The 15,558-nt window shown below is 40.5% G+C and overlaps 1 protein-coding gene across 5 annotated transcripts in view; it reads right to left on the reverse strand.

Annotated features, from left to right (window-relative positions):
- Positions 1 to 8,220, reverse strand: part of gria3b (glutamate receptor, ionotropic, AMPA 3b) — a 226,308-nt gene extending 218,088 nt beyond the window's left edge. For 3 of the 5 annotated variants that reach the window (XR_009064807.1, XM_057850057.1, XM_057850058.1), the window contains exons 1-2: positions 7,920 to 8,220; positions 7,439 to 7,597 (exon numbers count right to left, since the gene is read on the reverse strand). Coding sequence is in view for 4 of the 5 variants with exons in the window: in XM_057850057.1 (XP_057706040.1) it covers positions 7,439 to 7,597; positions 7,920 to 7,998 (238 nt within the window). In the remaining variant the exon portion in view is untranslated. The remainder of the gene's footprint in view (positions 1 to 7,438; positions 7,598 to 7,919) is intronic. The other 2 variants (XM_057850056.1, XM_057850055.1) reach the window with 2 other exon arrangements.
- Positions 8,221 to 15,558: the final 7,338 nt, after the last annotated feature.

The following is a 15,558-nucleotide window of genomic DNA, read 5'->3' on the forward strand; positions in this document are numbered from 1 at the left end:
AACACACATTGTGCGACCAACACTACATCGGAGCTGAATGCAGCAAAAGTAATAAATAATTCTCAGGCGCATTGCTTGTACCAATACTGCAGTATGAACATCTTTGGGCTGTGTTAACCACACTCATCTCTTTGTTTAAAATGAGGCATTGCGCTGCTTTCCCCACATCTTTTTCCTCTATCAATACATTCGCAGTGAATCGTGTCATCCTGTCTGCGCCGCCGTTTTTCTGGAGCAAGCTTGTTTCGTCTAATATAACTAAACTGCTTTAGAAGGTTCAACATTGAAGTCCTCCGAAAAAAAAAAAAGGCATTTATTGCATGCGCTCAATGGGGGAAGAATGGCAGCAGACCATTAGGGAAATGAAAAAAAAAAAAATGAGGAAAATGAAGATTAGCTTCAAAAGCAAAACATTGCAGGATTTGCCTTTGAGAGAAAACAAGGCGAGTAATCGAGTAAAAAGCGTGTCAAGGAAAGGTGAAAGAAGGGCTCGCTGTTCTTTCCGCCTCAGGTGGGAGTGTGGAAGAGGACGAGTAAACAGGAGAGAAAAGGATGGCGAGGTCATTAAGTTGGCTAGCCGTGACCATCAGGAACATTAACGCTGTCCGCTCTGCTTTCTTCAAACTGCTCCCCTTTGGCTTTGAACACCTCTTTTCTTCTCTCTGAGCTATCCTGACTCCCAGCTTCCGCAGCTATTATGGAACCTGCGCTGGTAATTACACATTTCCCAATTTCTGATGTGGCTTCAAAGCAATGAGTCTTTCCACCAAAGCAAACTGCAAAGCTGCGCTACAAAGCCGAGCCTTTAGGATAACTGCAGCCATATATTTGTTTGCTGCCGGTCACTAATTCAATTAATATCAAAAGGCTTTCAACTCACTTGAAAGAAAATTGTCTTGACACTCCGCCTTTTATTACACATGTGAATTCTAATATTTTCTTTCTGAAAAGCTAAGTTTAATTTGACTCACTGTATGCACGTCTCTATTATGTTGGGTTTAAAGGCTGCGCTACATTTTTTGTTATCGATTGAGTAGCAATGCCTGCCTCAAAATGGATTAACTCCCCAAATCCACATAAACGCCTCTTTCCTAAAGTCTTTGATTGGATTGCCACCTCATGAAAATTAAATGTACTTTGCTGTGTTGCTCATAAAAGGTCTGAGTCATGCACGGGGAGCTATTGATGACGGAGGAAGTTTGAACATCCGAGTAAATAACCGTGACAGCTTGCACAACAAACGCTGACAAATGTAAAACTCAACATCGGAGTTCTTCAGTCAGCCTCGGAGGCCTTCTAGTCTGCAGATGAATCTCATTTAATGACCTGATTTACTTCATTGTTCTTCCATTGTTTTGAAGAATCAATCTGAGGCGCTTTGGGCTGGTGTTCCAAAAAGAAACAGGAACTCCTGCGTGTTTTGAAATTCTAAGCATACTGATTATCGGGCTGAATTTGAGTATCCTGACAGATTATTCTTTGATATTTGACATTATGCAGGATGAGTCAAATAGAAAGCACCAAAGCGTGCATGCTCTAGGGCTGAATGATACTGGAAAAAAACTGACATTGGCATTTTTTGGGGGGGTTTGCGATATATATTGCGACGATAAAGTGCCTACGACAGGATAAAAAAAGACTTAAATAGCATTATTATGTGAATTAGAATCATATTTTGAGACGATTCGACTACAGTGCCCTCCATACTTATTGGCACCCCTGAAAAAGATGTGTTTTTTAGCTTCTAATTAGGGCTGTCAAACGATTAAAATTTTTAAACGAGTTAATTACAGCTTAAAAATTAATTAATCGCAATTAATCACAATTCAAACCATCTATATATTATGCCATACTTTTCTGTAAATTATTGTTAGAATGGAAGGATAAGACACAAGATGGATATATATATTCAGCATGCGGTACAGAAGGACTGTATTTGTTTATTATAACAATAAATCAACAAGATGGCATTAACATTATTAACATTCTGTTAAAGCGATCCATGGATAGAAAGACTTGTAGTTCTTAAAAGAAAAATGTTAGTACAAGTTATAAAAATTTTATATTAAAAGTAAAACCCCTCTTAATGTTTTCGTTTTTATAAAATTTGTAAAATTTTCAATCAAAAAATAAACTAGTAGCCCACCATTGTTGATGTCAATAATTACTTACACAATGCTCCTGGGTGCTGAAGCCTATAAAATCAGTCGCACCCAAGCGCCAGCAGAGTGCAGCAAAACTCCGCAAAACACAATTAACAAGTGGGCCTTTCACTCTACTGTCATTTAAATCTGTCTGAGCTGGGCAAGTGCGTGAATTGCGTCAAATATTTTAACGTGATTAATTTAAAAAATTAATTACCGCCCGTTAACGCGATAATTTTGACAGCCCACTTCTAATATATATATTTTTTATTCAAATAATATGGGACCTTAATGGAAAAAAAGAGAAAAATCCAACCTTCAATACAAGTGCATTCATTCATTGGGGAAAAAATCCCACATAAAGAAAAAATTATTTGACATCAAATAATGTGTGTCACAATTATTAGCGCCCCTGGTGTTAATACTTTGTACAACCCCTTTTGCCAACAAAACTGGGGACTGAGATGGCCATGGGAGGAGCTTGATTTTGTGTCTGGTGAACCATTTCTGTGTAGATTTGGCCATATGTTTAGGGTCATTGTCTTGCTGAAAGACCCAATGACGACCCATCTTCAGCTTTCGGGCAGAGGGCAACAGATTTTGATTTAAAATGTCCTGGTATTTCAAAGCATTCATGATGCCATGCAACCTAACAAGGTTCCCAGGGCCTTTGGAAACGAAACAGCCCCACAGCATCACTGACCCACCCCCATACTTCACAGGGGGTATGAGGTGCTTTTCAGCATGCGCATCTTTCGTGGCACGCCAGACCCACTTAGAATGTTTGTTGCCAAAAAGCTCAATCTTCCACCACGCTTGGAAGGACATCTAATTTTGGCTTGGTGTTGTCAGTGTCAGCAATTGATATTGCTTTTCCCTGGCACTGAACTTAGTTCTCTACACTAGGTAATGTGTATTATCCTTTTCTTAGGTTCATGTATCTATACTTATATATGTATGTATATAAATGGGACTTTGTATTTGTGTCTGCGTGCATGTGTGTGGAGGAGCATTCTGCTAGTCAAAAAGTAAAATCAGTGCTTTATTTTTCCAGCAGTGTTCAGTATTCAGACCTTCGCAGGTCAGTTTTAGTACGCGGAGTAGACTCACTATTTTCTGTGGATTTCACATATTTGACCTCTGTGAATACCTAAAAAAATAAAATCTAAATAATTGACACTCATTGAAAATCAATTTGATTATATTTTTTTAACCGACAGCACAGATTATATACCTTGTTAGAGCTCTAACATTTAAAAACTTGTACATGTGTACCGGTATATCGCTTAAGCTCATTTCAGATGTCACACATTTGGCAGTTTGGATCAGAAAAAGTGCTGCTTTTTTATATTTTACTTTTATATACTTTTTATATTTTACTATTTTCCATCCTCACGCTTACCAGAGTTAGTTCTGTCTCTTGTGAAATTGCGCCAATGTTGTTTACTTGTCAAGTGTGAACATAATGCTGCATAAACCAAAGAAGCAGCCTATACGAGAGCAAAGCGGGTAGGGAAATCATGACTACACAACCGACATCTATTTACTGCATTTCTCCATTGGCATGTGTGCAGAACTCCTACCACTGAAGCCTTCGTGACATCCCAACAGGTAAAAATACAACCATAAGGGTACATATGCAACTGAGCAGAATGCATTATTTTTGGACAGTTTGAGTCACACTAGATTTAACGAATGCTATTCAATTCAGAGAATGGTGCAATAAAACAGCTCCAATTCAGCTGTTTTGTATGTTTTTCAAAATTGTAGTGTTAATGTCTTGTTAGCTTTGTTGTAAGATATTTATTAGTTATCAGTCTATTTTTGTTCATCTGACATATACAGCCCTTCAAATGTAGTTTGTCAAACTTCACAGCGTTGTTGCGTGTGAAGTTTAAGGCCGTCCTGAGACAGTTCTCTTGATGGAAAAGCTTCAACGTGGCAGCAAGAAAGAAGAAATGGGGCCAAGGCTCCCACAGGAGCCCCTTCCTCTCACCAAAGCTCAGTCGGCCCCTGAATTTAATTAGATTCTGATATCAAGCTTTTTCCCTCCTATGCTTCCATTCCTCTTCAACATGCGTGAAATTGCATGGTCCTATCTATTATTTATTCACACTCATTTGCTTATTGTTTTTACGGAAGCCTTCGTTTGGGTCCTTGCAGCTCGGCTGCCTTCGATACGATGCTCTACTTCATCTCCCTCACCGCTCTGGCCCACCTCCTCTGCAGATCAACTCGTTTGCCGGTCGGGGGGGAGCTATAGATTTTTTTTTCTCCCTCCTTTCGCCCAATGACAGCACAGTGAGGTGCTATGAGGGCTGGGTGCTAATGAGCTGACTCTGCAATGCTGGGGAGATGCTCTATAACACAGGGGGAGTGAGACGATGGAGCAGGCGTAGACTCAGAGGGGCCATTATGGCCATGCAGCACAGGGGTTAGAGAGATGAAAGAGCGGGCGAGGCGTTTTGGCTCCGACAAGCAACTCTATTCACTTGCCTCATCTTTTCAAATGACATCCCCAAATGTCAGTCTCAACTCCATTCCTTCCTCATTTATCTGCTCTCTGTCTGCTAATTGCAATTCAAAAGAGGGAGCTTATTTGTCGGCTCTGCACCATGCAGTATATGACCAATAAAAGAGCCAATAAAGACGCTTAGAGCAAGGTAATGCGTGCCATTCTCTATTGTTTTATATGCGACTCATCTTAACCCTTTCTAAATCAATTATATGGTCAGAAACAGCCAACATGCAAAGTCTATAAATGCTTGACATCATGTTTCTTTCCAAGGCTAGCATTTTAACACTGTTGTCAGGGGAATTTCTACAACATTGAAATTTTTGAAAAATCCCCCCATTGTATAGCACATCTACGTGTCAAAATAAGTAATGAATGGATTTAACTCATTGGGTGCTATTGAAGGCAATAGATGAAACAGATTTGTTCTAAAAATGAGCAGTTTTTACATTGACCACACATTACCTTTGTCAAATTTCAACTTACAACACTGAAACTACACTGTAAAAAACAAAACCACAAAAAAAAGGGAAATACTGGCAGGTGTGCCAGTTAAAAATACAGGAAAACAGAAAACAATATAGTAATTCGGTAAATGTCCATTTTACTGTGGATCTTTTTTCTACAGTAAAAATTCAATATTGCTATTTTTATACTGTGTCTGTATATGTGACTGTTCTTGATGGTGGTGACCATTTTATCATGTTGTATCTCTTCTCATTGTCTCGCCTCCTCGGTCTGGGTTCGAACCCTTGGGAGTCAAACATGCTAACTACTGAGCTACTAAGGGGAGGTTTCCATGGCGACTCTGCGACACCAAGACGCAATGATTATGTTGCGGAATGGCCTCGCCTTTATATGGCGTTGGCGAAAACTGAAGGCGAAGACTCAAACCGTTGAATTCGGGCTCAAAAGTGGAAGGATTCGATTGTGGGGGCTTGCTCCGCATCCATATCAATGGAAAGCTCCAGCGCCGGTGACTTCAGCACTCGCATACGTCACATTGGGCGTGCGCAGCGCTGCAACTAAACATTAAAAACAGCAAACCTGGCGGAACGTCGGCTTTGATTTACAGTTTTTAAGATATTTGTAATTAAATATGTTTCCATTTTTGTGCCTTTTGGAGCAAAAGAAAAATTCCATTGCTTGGAGTGGGCGGGTATGTTGTCTTCAGGGCTGAGGAGGTTGATGGTGTCAAAGTGCATCATTTGCTGTCGCCTTGTAAATCTGCTCTGCCCCCTAGGGCCTGGCATGAAGACTACATCGTTTTCACGGGGAAATGCAACATTGTTCGAATGGAGATGGAACCATAAAAATGCAAATTTGAAATTTGTCGTATTCTCGGAGCGTCACCATGTAAACTGCCCCAACAGTGTGTCAGGCAGTTATGTAAATATTACTCCCTGAGAACTTAAGAGTGTACCGTCGGCTTAAACTAGACTGCGCTATTATCTCAGTAGTTAGCACGCCTGACTGCCACAGTGATAGCATGCCTTTAAACCTCGGTACGAGAGGGGGGAGAACAAGAAAATAAGCACGGTGACATCACTACTATCAGACTGGTAATGCACGCATGCCTCTTACAGTTGTTGTATTTAATGCAACGGTTAAAATGTCATTCTTTCTGCTGTTAATTTGATAGGAAACCTTTTATGGTTTCCATTTTTTAAAAACAGTATAATTTGGGCGACCACGGCTAGTAGTATTTTAAGTTTTTTTCACGTTTTTTACGTGATAGTTGTTACAATGGCAATACCAAAAAAATGTGTAAATGTAAAAACGTGATCGTGGACTTTTTTTTGTGTGTGTGTAGGCGTAAAATGCTTCTAGAGCAGTGGTTCTTAACTGGGGTTCGGGGAGTAAGCCTCAGGGGTTCGGTGAAGGTTAAGAAACGCAGAGCTCTATTTTGTACACTGACTATATCTAGACAAAGTGGCATTTTAGGTTTTGGACTGGTATGCTCTCAATTTACAGGCTTTATTCTATTTCTTTCAACTGCTAGGCTTCTATCTAATGGGAGGAGAAATTGGTTTGCTCAGTGGAAGGTTGACTGGCACTTGATATGAGGAATTATGCCAGACCTACAGACAACGTAAACTTCATAGATAATTAAAAAAAAAAAATTGCTTCATTTTACTCCATGAAAATGGTATGTGATGCAAGGAAGCAACAATAAAATGAGAATGTAGACATGAAAACAAAAAAGAAACAGTGTGAAATTAAATGACTGCCATTTTCCAAAATGAATTTCAACAGCAAAAAGCAAAATTATTTGTAGTAGATTCAAAATCTGGAAGAAATTTGAACAGGAATTAACATAGATGTTAGCTTGCTGGGTTTTGAATTCGTAAAAAAATGGCTTTATTATGAAATGCCCAAGGGTTTGGTGAATGCACCTGTGTGGTTCGATAACTTAAGCAATGTTAAGAACCACTGTTCTAGAGGGAAACAGATTAAAAGCATTCCTACTGTTCAAACGTCATTGTTTGTTTTTGTTTGTTTGTTTTTATTTTTTTTCATGAAATAACTCATTGGCTGCCATTGACAGCGAAAGATGTCAAATCAATTTTAACTGGGAGAGCTGTCAATGATCCTCCCTGTCGGAACATATAGGACGTCTATTGTGGTAAATGGCATTGAAAAATGATGGTTCAATGCCAGCCATCCCAGTAAAAATGAATTTGTTGTCTGTCGATGGCTGGCAATGGCAGTGAATATATTGAGTACATTTATTAATGCTGAGTGTGCATGTATTGGAGCAATGAAGATATAAACTCACACGCGTGGGTGACCGAGAAGCTGTTGGAGGACTCCAGGTTGTCCACGTTGTAGTTGAGGTGGAAAGGCTTCTCGGTGGCGTTTTGGTTGGTGTTGTAGAGTTGGACCGCGAACCTGAAGGCGCTGTGCTCCTGCACCGTGGAGCGCATGAAGAGACCCCCTGCCAAGATGAGTGGGAACACCACCATCACACCACTCGCCTCACTTTTAGCTGTTTATTAGTGAATCATCACGTATTTAAAAATTTAACTCGTGCGTAAAAACGTAGTGTTTTGGAGCACCGTTTTTTTTTTTTTTTTTTTTTTTTTTTTTTTTTTTTTAATTTTCTTATTATTCACACGCTTTATTTTATTCCCAGTAAACAATTCAGCAGAAGCATTTTTCAAGACCAATTTATTCTTATCTCCTCCGCGCACATTTGACTGCTAAATAAGGTCCCGCGTCCGGTTCCGCGCACAATTTGCCGCTGTAAAATCACTTACCGATATTAATCTGATTAGGAAATCCCGCGGATGCCGTGTCAATGAGCCACAGTAGCAACAGCACTAAGCTTTGTGCCATTTTGGCCACCTCCAACCTCTCTGTTCAACTCCTTGGGAAGAAGATAGGCAAATGCATATGGTCGGGAAGCTGACGATGGGAATCCGGTGGACAGATGATGGTCGCTCACAGTGCACCAATAATGTTCATTGAGGTGCACTAGAGAGAAAGAGCGACGTTGGGGGAGAGAGAGGAGGGAGAGAGCGTGTGGAGGGGATCTGATTGGACCAATGTTGGTCAAACTTGATGTGACATTAAATTAAAAGGCACCAACCTGCTACTTTACGACAGCCTGGAATAACCCCCGCACATGTCCGTATTAGACCAATCAATAGAAAGCACTGCAATTGCTAGTGGCCAATAGCTGGCAGTATAGCAACTAGACCATTCCAGCAGCATGCTGCAGCAATGCTTTTCTTTATTTATTTTTAAGTGATAGTGATCGTGTATATAGTTTACATCATTTCGTGCCCACTTTACTTAGGACTTTTCATAAAAGTCAATGGCGGGGCACCATCTGCTCGGGTTGGCTCCATTCATCCATCCATTTTGTAAAGATCTTGTTCTCATTATGGTCGTGGGTGAGCTGGACTTTATCCCAGCCGATTTGGGGAGAGAGGCTGAGTCCAATCTATCGCAGGGCATTTAAGATGCATATCAATATAGCAGTCCAGTGGTGGAACAAATTTGATCTGGGTCCGGGTGCGAGGAATATGATTGGGGACCCTACTGCTAAACTGTGCTAGTGGAGAGATCGATGCCTAACTGTGTGCGTGTCCCTTAAAGAGCATACGACAGGAGAAAAAAGTCTTAAATAGCATTATTATGTGAATTAGAATCATATTTTGAGACGATTCGACTATATACAACAATTTCGCAAAGCGGAGATGACGAGAAATTAGTCTTTTAATCTGCCGGTTAGCCACGCCTACCATTATAGGGCTCAAGCGTTCCCAACAAGGTGGATGACGTCAGCGGGAGAGTGGGCTCATCGGTTTTACTATACAGCTATTCAGAACGAGGAAAACGCGACTAAGGGGGCCGTTAACACGGTGACTCTCCGAGAAGACGAAAAATTTCAAATGTGCATCTACATGGTTTCGTTCCCATACAATGTCGCAATTCGATGTAGTATTCATGCCAGGCCCTAGGGGGCAGTGCAGATTTACAAGGTGACAGCGAATGATGCACTTGATGCACCTCAGCCCAGAAGAAAACATGCCCGCTGTAAGATGTGCTTTAATGCTTTTGCACACTAACAGTATTTAAACCAATTATGTGTGTTTGAAACTAGGTGTTATGATTATGTTTTCTCATGTAACAGTCTATTCGCTTGTGCTTTAGTGCTTACACAATGAAAAGAGTCATAATGTTTCTGTTTTCAGTAGACGTCACCATAATGTTTCTGTTTTCAGTAGACGTCACCATAATGTTTCATTCTGGTTTCTGTTCTCAGTAAATGATACAATCATGTGCAATGAATGCTCTCCCACTGCTCAATAAAAGACGCGGCCCCCAGGTTGGAGGCTGAGAAGAGGCTTGTTGTGAGCAAACATGCTGCACTATCAACCTTCTCCCTGGTGGCCACCAGTGTTAATTTTATCTCCATCTCAAGTCTGATTCTTCCTCCGTCCCTTCCTAGGTCTTTTGTTGTTTTCTTAGTTCAAGTATTAAGTTTAGACCTAACACCCGCCCATTCGAAGCAGTGGCATTTTCCTTTTGCTCCAAAAGGCACAAAAATGGAAACATTCAAAATATTTAAATGTAAAAATATTATTAAAACAGTAAATTAAAGCCTGCGTTCCACAATTTGCAGTTTTTAATGTTAAAAAGCAACACTGCACACGCCCAATGTGACGTGTACGAGTGCTGACGTTACCCTCGCGGGTCCGGCGCGGCAGTAGCCTCTGATATGCATGCGAAGCAAGCCCCCCTCATTCTCCCGCAATCGAATTCTTCCACTTTCGAGGCAGGATTCAGAATTTTGCGTCTTCGCCGACACCATATGCACGCGAGGCGAGTCCGCAACTCAGTCATTGCGTCTTTGTGTCGCAGAGTCGCCATGTAAACTGCCCCAAAGAGAGCCGCAAAATGTCATAGTTTCAGTCTCTCTACTCCAATATTTTTACAGGATATTCTTTTATCCAAGTATTTTTTTCCCCAATAGCTAAATAAATGGCTTGAGAAGGACCAGTCAGCCCATCGAGGGGGAACTATTCACAATGAGGAAAACGCAACAAAGAGATCTGCAAAATGTCATTGTTTCTGTCTCTTTACTTCAATATTTTTACAGGCTATTCTTTTTATCCAAGTATTTTCCCCAACTGCTAAATAAATGGCATGGTCATGACAAATAACAGTCTTATGCTAAATGGAATATGAAATAATAAGAATGCACTTATTCAGGACGACATGGCAAAATTACTCCATAATGGTCAAAACTGTCGACTTCACCTTTACTGTCGCACCTCCCGAACGATATTTTATGACACCTAAATCGGACATATGTCATTTCCCTTCCCCGGCTTCGGAGAATGTAAACAAACCAAGAGGCGTGACAGCTAGCCGACACGCTAACCCGAACCGAATGATGTTTCAAAGTCATCGAAGCGGAAAATCACACATAACTAGCCCGGATTATTTGACATGATGACTGGGTTGCCGATTGTCTTTGCGGATCGGCAAACTGCCCAGCGGAGAGCAATTTACAGCTCATTCCCCGGAGGAGTGCGGCTGCAGTTGTTGTGCAGCTAACGTGCAGCTTATGTGCATGAGGAGAGCTTTTTACATGCCTATCAATGATCAAACGTAAGTAGTCCTTTATTTAAAGAAAGTTTGTAGTGTTTACTTTGTAATAGCTGTATTAATATTTGACATAATACTAAACAAGATGTTTACTCACTTCCTCGTAAGTCCAATGGTCCCACAGTAGTAAGGCTTGTTTTGGCCAATATCCACGGTGAATGGGAACCTTTTGAAACTCCAAAAAGGTGCACACGCCTCTCCCTCATACTGCAAGATTTTTCTGTAGCCGTTTGGCTGGCGTGATGCGAAAAATAAACGTATTAATCCGAAAAATCAGCTGAATCCTTAGTCCTCATACACAACAGTATGGCTGTATAGTGAAGAGGACTCCTTCTCCTGTACACGTCACAGCGCCCTCCTCCTCAATGCAAGACCGAAGCCGGAAGTCACTCATTTTCATGGCGCGGGATTCAAAAAACTAAATAAATATACTCACATTTACCTTATTGGCCCCAATATAAGACGGCCCTGATTATAAGACGACCCCCTCTTTTTCAAAACTCAAGTTTGAAAAAGGACTTTTTGAACACCAAATTAATTTTTATACAGAAAATAATTACAGTACATCTGAAGAAAAAAATGACTATAACAATATATTTGAGGGAAAAAGCATGTTATTTTGCCTCATTCAAATCTTAATATCTAAACATTTAAATATGTAAACTAAAGTGCAATCACATTCGTAAATGAATGGCTTCTGGTTTTTGAAATGTAAATAAACCAATCTATTGTGATAAAACAACAAAATTGCAATAACTGCATTAACCATCAAAGTGAAGTCTAACTGTAACTGTAGTCTTGAAACAAATCTGAATAAGGAAAAACATTGCAATAAAATAATGCAAACTGGTTAAACGAGAGTAGCTGAGATCTGTCATGACAGATCATCAATCATCAATGATATCTGGCGCCATCTAGCGTTGTGAATGGGTATAAAATATAGGCCGTGAATATAAGGCGACCCCCACATTTTCAGTCTTATTTCAATGCAAAAAACACCGTCTTACATTCGGGCCAATACGGTAATATCTTGTGCCCCTCCCCACCCCCTTTGGCAGCAATTACTTCAACATCACGCTTCCTGTAGCTGCAGATCAGTCTGACACATCGATCAGGACTAATCTTGGCCCATTCTTCTCTACAAAACTGTTGCAGTTCAGTCAGATTCCTGGGATGGCTGGCATGAATCACTGTCTTTACGTCATGCCACAGCATCTCAATGGGGTTCAAATCTGGATTTTGACTTGGCTACTCCAGTATTTTGTTCTTCTGAAACCATTCTAAGTTGATTTACTCCTGTGGTTTGGATCATCGTCTTGTTGCAGCATCCATCCTCTTTTTAGCTTGATAAACTTGTAAATTCATTCTTCCATTAATGATTGACAGCTGTCCAGGCCCTGAGGTAGCAAAATAGCCCCAAATCATGATGCTCCCTCCAACGTGCTTCACGGTGGGGATGAGGTGTTAATGTTGGTGAGCTTTTCCATTTTTCCTCCACACATGACTTTGTGTGTTACTCCCAAACAATTCAACTTTGGTTTCATAAGCCCACAAAATATTTTGCCAAAACTTCTGTGGAGTGTCCAAGTGCCTTTTTGCGATCATTAAGTGAGCAACAATGTTTTTTTAGACAGCAGTGGCTTCCTCCGTGGAGCCCTCACATGAACACAATTTTTGGCCATAATTTTAAATATAGTTGATGTGTGCACAAAGGTATTGGACTGTGCCAGTGATTTCTGTAAGTCTTTAGCATACACTCTAGGGTTCTTTTTTTACCTCTTTGAGTATTCTGCGCTGAACTCTTGGCGTCATCTTTGGTGGACCGCCACTCCTTGGGAGAGAAACAACAGTGCCAAACTCTCTCCATTTGTAAACAACTTCTCTGACTGTCGATTGATGAACATTATGACTTTTAGAGATGATTTTGTATCCTTTCCCAGCTTTATACAATTCAACAATCCTTGATTGCAGCTCTTCAGACAGCTCTTTTGACCGAGCCATGATGCCCATCAGACAATGCTTCTCATCAAGACAATTCTTACCAAGTGTGCATTTTATGTTTTATAGGGGGCAGGGCAGCTTTAAACCACTCATCAGTGATTGGGCGCACACCTGATTTAAATTGTTTGGTAAAAAATTTCAATTTTGCTCTTTAAGTCTCATTAGGCAGATGGTTCACTTATTTTCCCCCCTTTCTGTCATTGTTTGCATGCTATCCTCATTAAAATATGAAAACCTATAAATGTTTGGGTGGTTTTAGTTGAAGCAGACACTGCTTTTACATCTGTGTGATTTGACAAAGATCAGATCACATTTGATGGTGATTTTATGCAGAAATTTGAGAAATTCCAAAAGGTTCAGATACTTTTTCATACCACTGTATTTGCCCGCTACCACCACTGTGACCATGTCCCTTGCAACATTACATAGACGCAACATGGACGTGGGCGGTTGGGATTTTTGCAAAAATTTGTTTCCCGCTGCACGACCATTAAAACCCACTAACAAAGAGCAGTGCATCGTCGGGCATGCTTTTTATGCCCCGCCCACCACTCTCCCACCCGGACCTTTATTAAATCTGATTTATGCCGCTGCGTTCCGTTGACGGTGGAGCGACGGTGCAGGGTCTACACCGTCAATGAGCATTCAAAGTTCTGCGTCAAGGCTCTGTAATTCACTTCCATGCCGCTAGAGGTGTGTTTTGGGGGACTCTTGTCGAAGTCCTTTAAGTTTTCCTCCAGTCATTGACAGCAATGGCAACGGAGATGGAACGTATGTATATGCAGCCGTACCTATTCAATATTGAACAACAAATGCTGTTAATACAAATGTTGAAGCGTAGGCGACACAGAACACGTTTGAGAATGTTTGAAAACGGTGTTGTTGTTGTGCTGAACCGGAAACAACGTTCTGAGTGGACCAATCATAGAAATGGTAAATGGACAGTACTTATATAGCGCATTTATTTTCCATGGTTACCATGCCCAAAGCGCTTTACATTAGCACACACTTACCCATTCACGCACACATTCACACACCAATGGGGCTGGTGCCATGCAAGGCGCTGTTAACTCATTGGAGGCAAATCAGGGTTCAGTGCCTTGCCCAAGGGCACTTCGACAGTGGGCAGTCGTAGCCGGGAATTGAACCACTGACCTTTCGGTCCAAGGACAACTCCAGCTATCAACTGCGCCATGGTCGCCCCATAGTTCTTCGACTTTCACGTCACGCGTGTTGACGTGACACGTAGTCAACAATTTGCTAAGAGTTTTGGGAGGTGCACGTCAGGCCAAGGTGTAGGGTCGTAAATTGGGTCTGCATTAACGGCGTAGGTCCGCCCTCATTGTAACGCTGAAGCATAAATTAACCTTTAGGCCCACAGACAGGGCTCCCTAGAGGCTGGGAATCTGAGTCGATATGTATCGAGATTCACGGGTTGCGATTCAATCCAAAAATTATATCTTTTAAGTGAGGACGTACCAAAAGCAAAATTCTGGGCCGAAACCGAAAACCGAATATTGGAAACACTTGGCTGAAAACGGAAATACTGAAAACTTCACATGTATACAATTCATTTTTTTATTTCATATAAAAAATATATTTTAATTATTTTCCAATCAATGCCTTTACCTTATCATTGTTTCCACGACCCCGGAGGCTTGAGAAATTTAGTTTCAAAGGTGCCGATTCTTAAACCCCATGGAAGGGTATTCTTGATGTACGTTTATGTGAAACAGTAGCTAACAACAACAACAACAAAAAAACTATTCTGTTCTCACCAAAACGAATAAAGATCTTCACAAGGCTAATACAATCAGTTATGAATGGAAAGTAACTTCAGTACAAGCGTGTAGCATTGATAAAGCAAATTTATTTTATTTTCCGTCATTTAATAATTTGTTTGATACCTGTAAATACTTCCAAACGGTGAACATGTTGGCTTTGAGCCAGTAGTGTTAGCAAGACAGCGTCAGCCAGCGTGTTGCCTCTCGCCGTGTTCTGATTACATGATCACAAGAGAACTAACGTTTTTCACACTATTCCATGCTAAACTTTATTTTCAAAACCAAAAACCGATGATGCATTTTTGGCTATTTTTGGTCGATAGTTTCGCCACTGATTTTCAGTCACATCTCTACTTTAAAGCCATCATTCGATTATACAGTAATTCACTCCTGTTCATGAGTGATTCGATACAATATAGGGAAAGAAAGCAATATAATTTGATAACACATGGAAATAAAGCGACTTGATTTCTTTTTTTTTTTTTTTAACTTAGACATAATCATAAAGAAGCTCATTTAAAAAAAATGAAATTCTGAATTATTTCTTAACAGGCAGGTGAAAGGCAATTTATTGTTTCTTCATAGCGTGTGAGAAAAATATGTAGTCGTCCAAAGTACTGTGTTTAGGGTTTGGAATCTTTGGCATACGTCCGAGTCGATACAGGTTGCAATTCAATACAAAAAACAGTCTCTTTAAAGCTACAATGGTTCGATTACAATTCACTTCTGTGTGGAAGTGATTCGATACAATGTAGGTAAACAAAACGATACAATTCGATACCACATGGTCAAAGTTGACATCTACTCTCAGAATTCACTTGCATCCCGGGGAAGAATCTGCAATGACATTACTTTTTTTTTTCTCTTTCTTCTTTTGTGCCTCACTGTCAGAACACATTTGTGACCTTAGTGGTCTACGTCATTATGACCTGTCTCAAAGAACACGCTTTCAAAGGCTTTACTCTAATATTACTTTACAACTTGCAGGGAC

This window comes from Corythoichthys intestinalis, chromosome 11, assembly GCF_030265065.1.
Source record: "Corythoichthys intestinalis isolate RoL2023-P3 chromosome 11, ASM3026506v1, whole genome shotgun sequence".
Classification (NCBI taxonomy): domain Eukaryota; kingdom Metazoa; phylum Chordata; class Actinopteri; order Syngnathiformes; family Syngnathidae; genus Corythoichthys; species Corythoichthys intestinalis.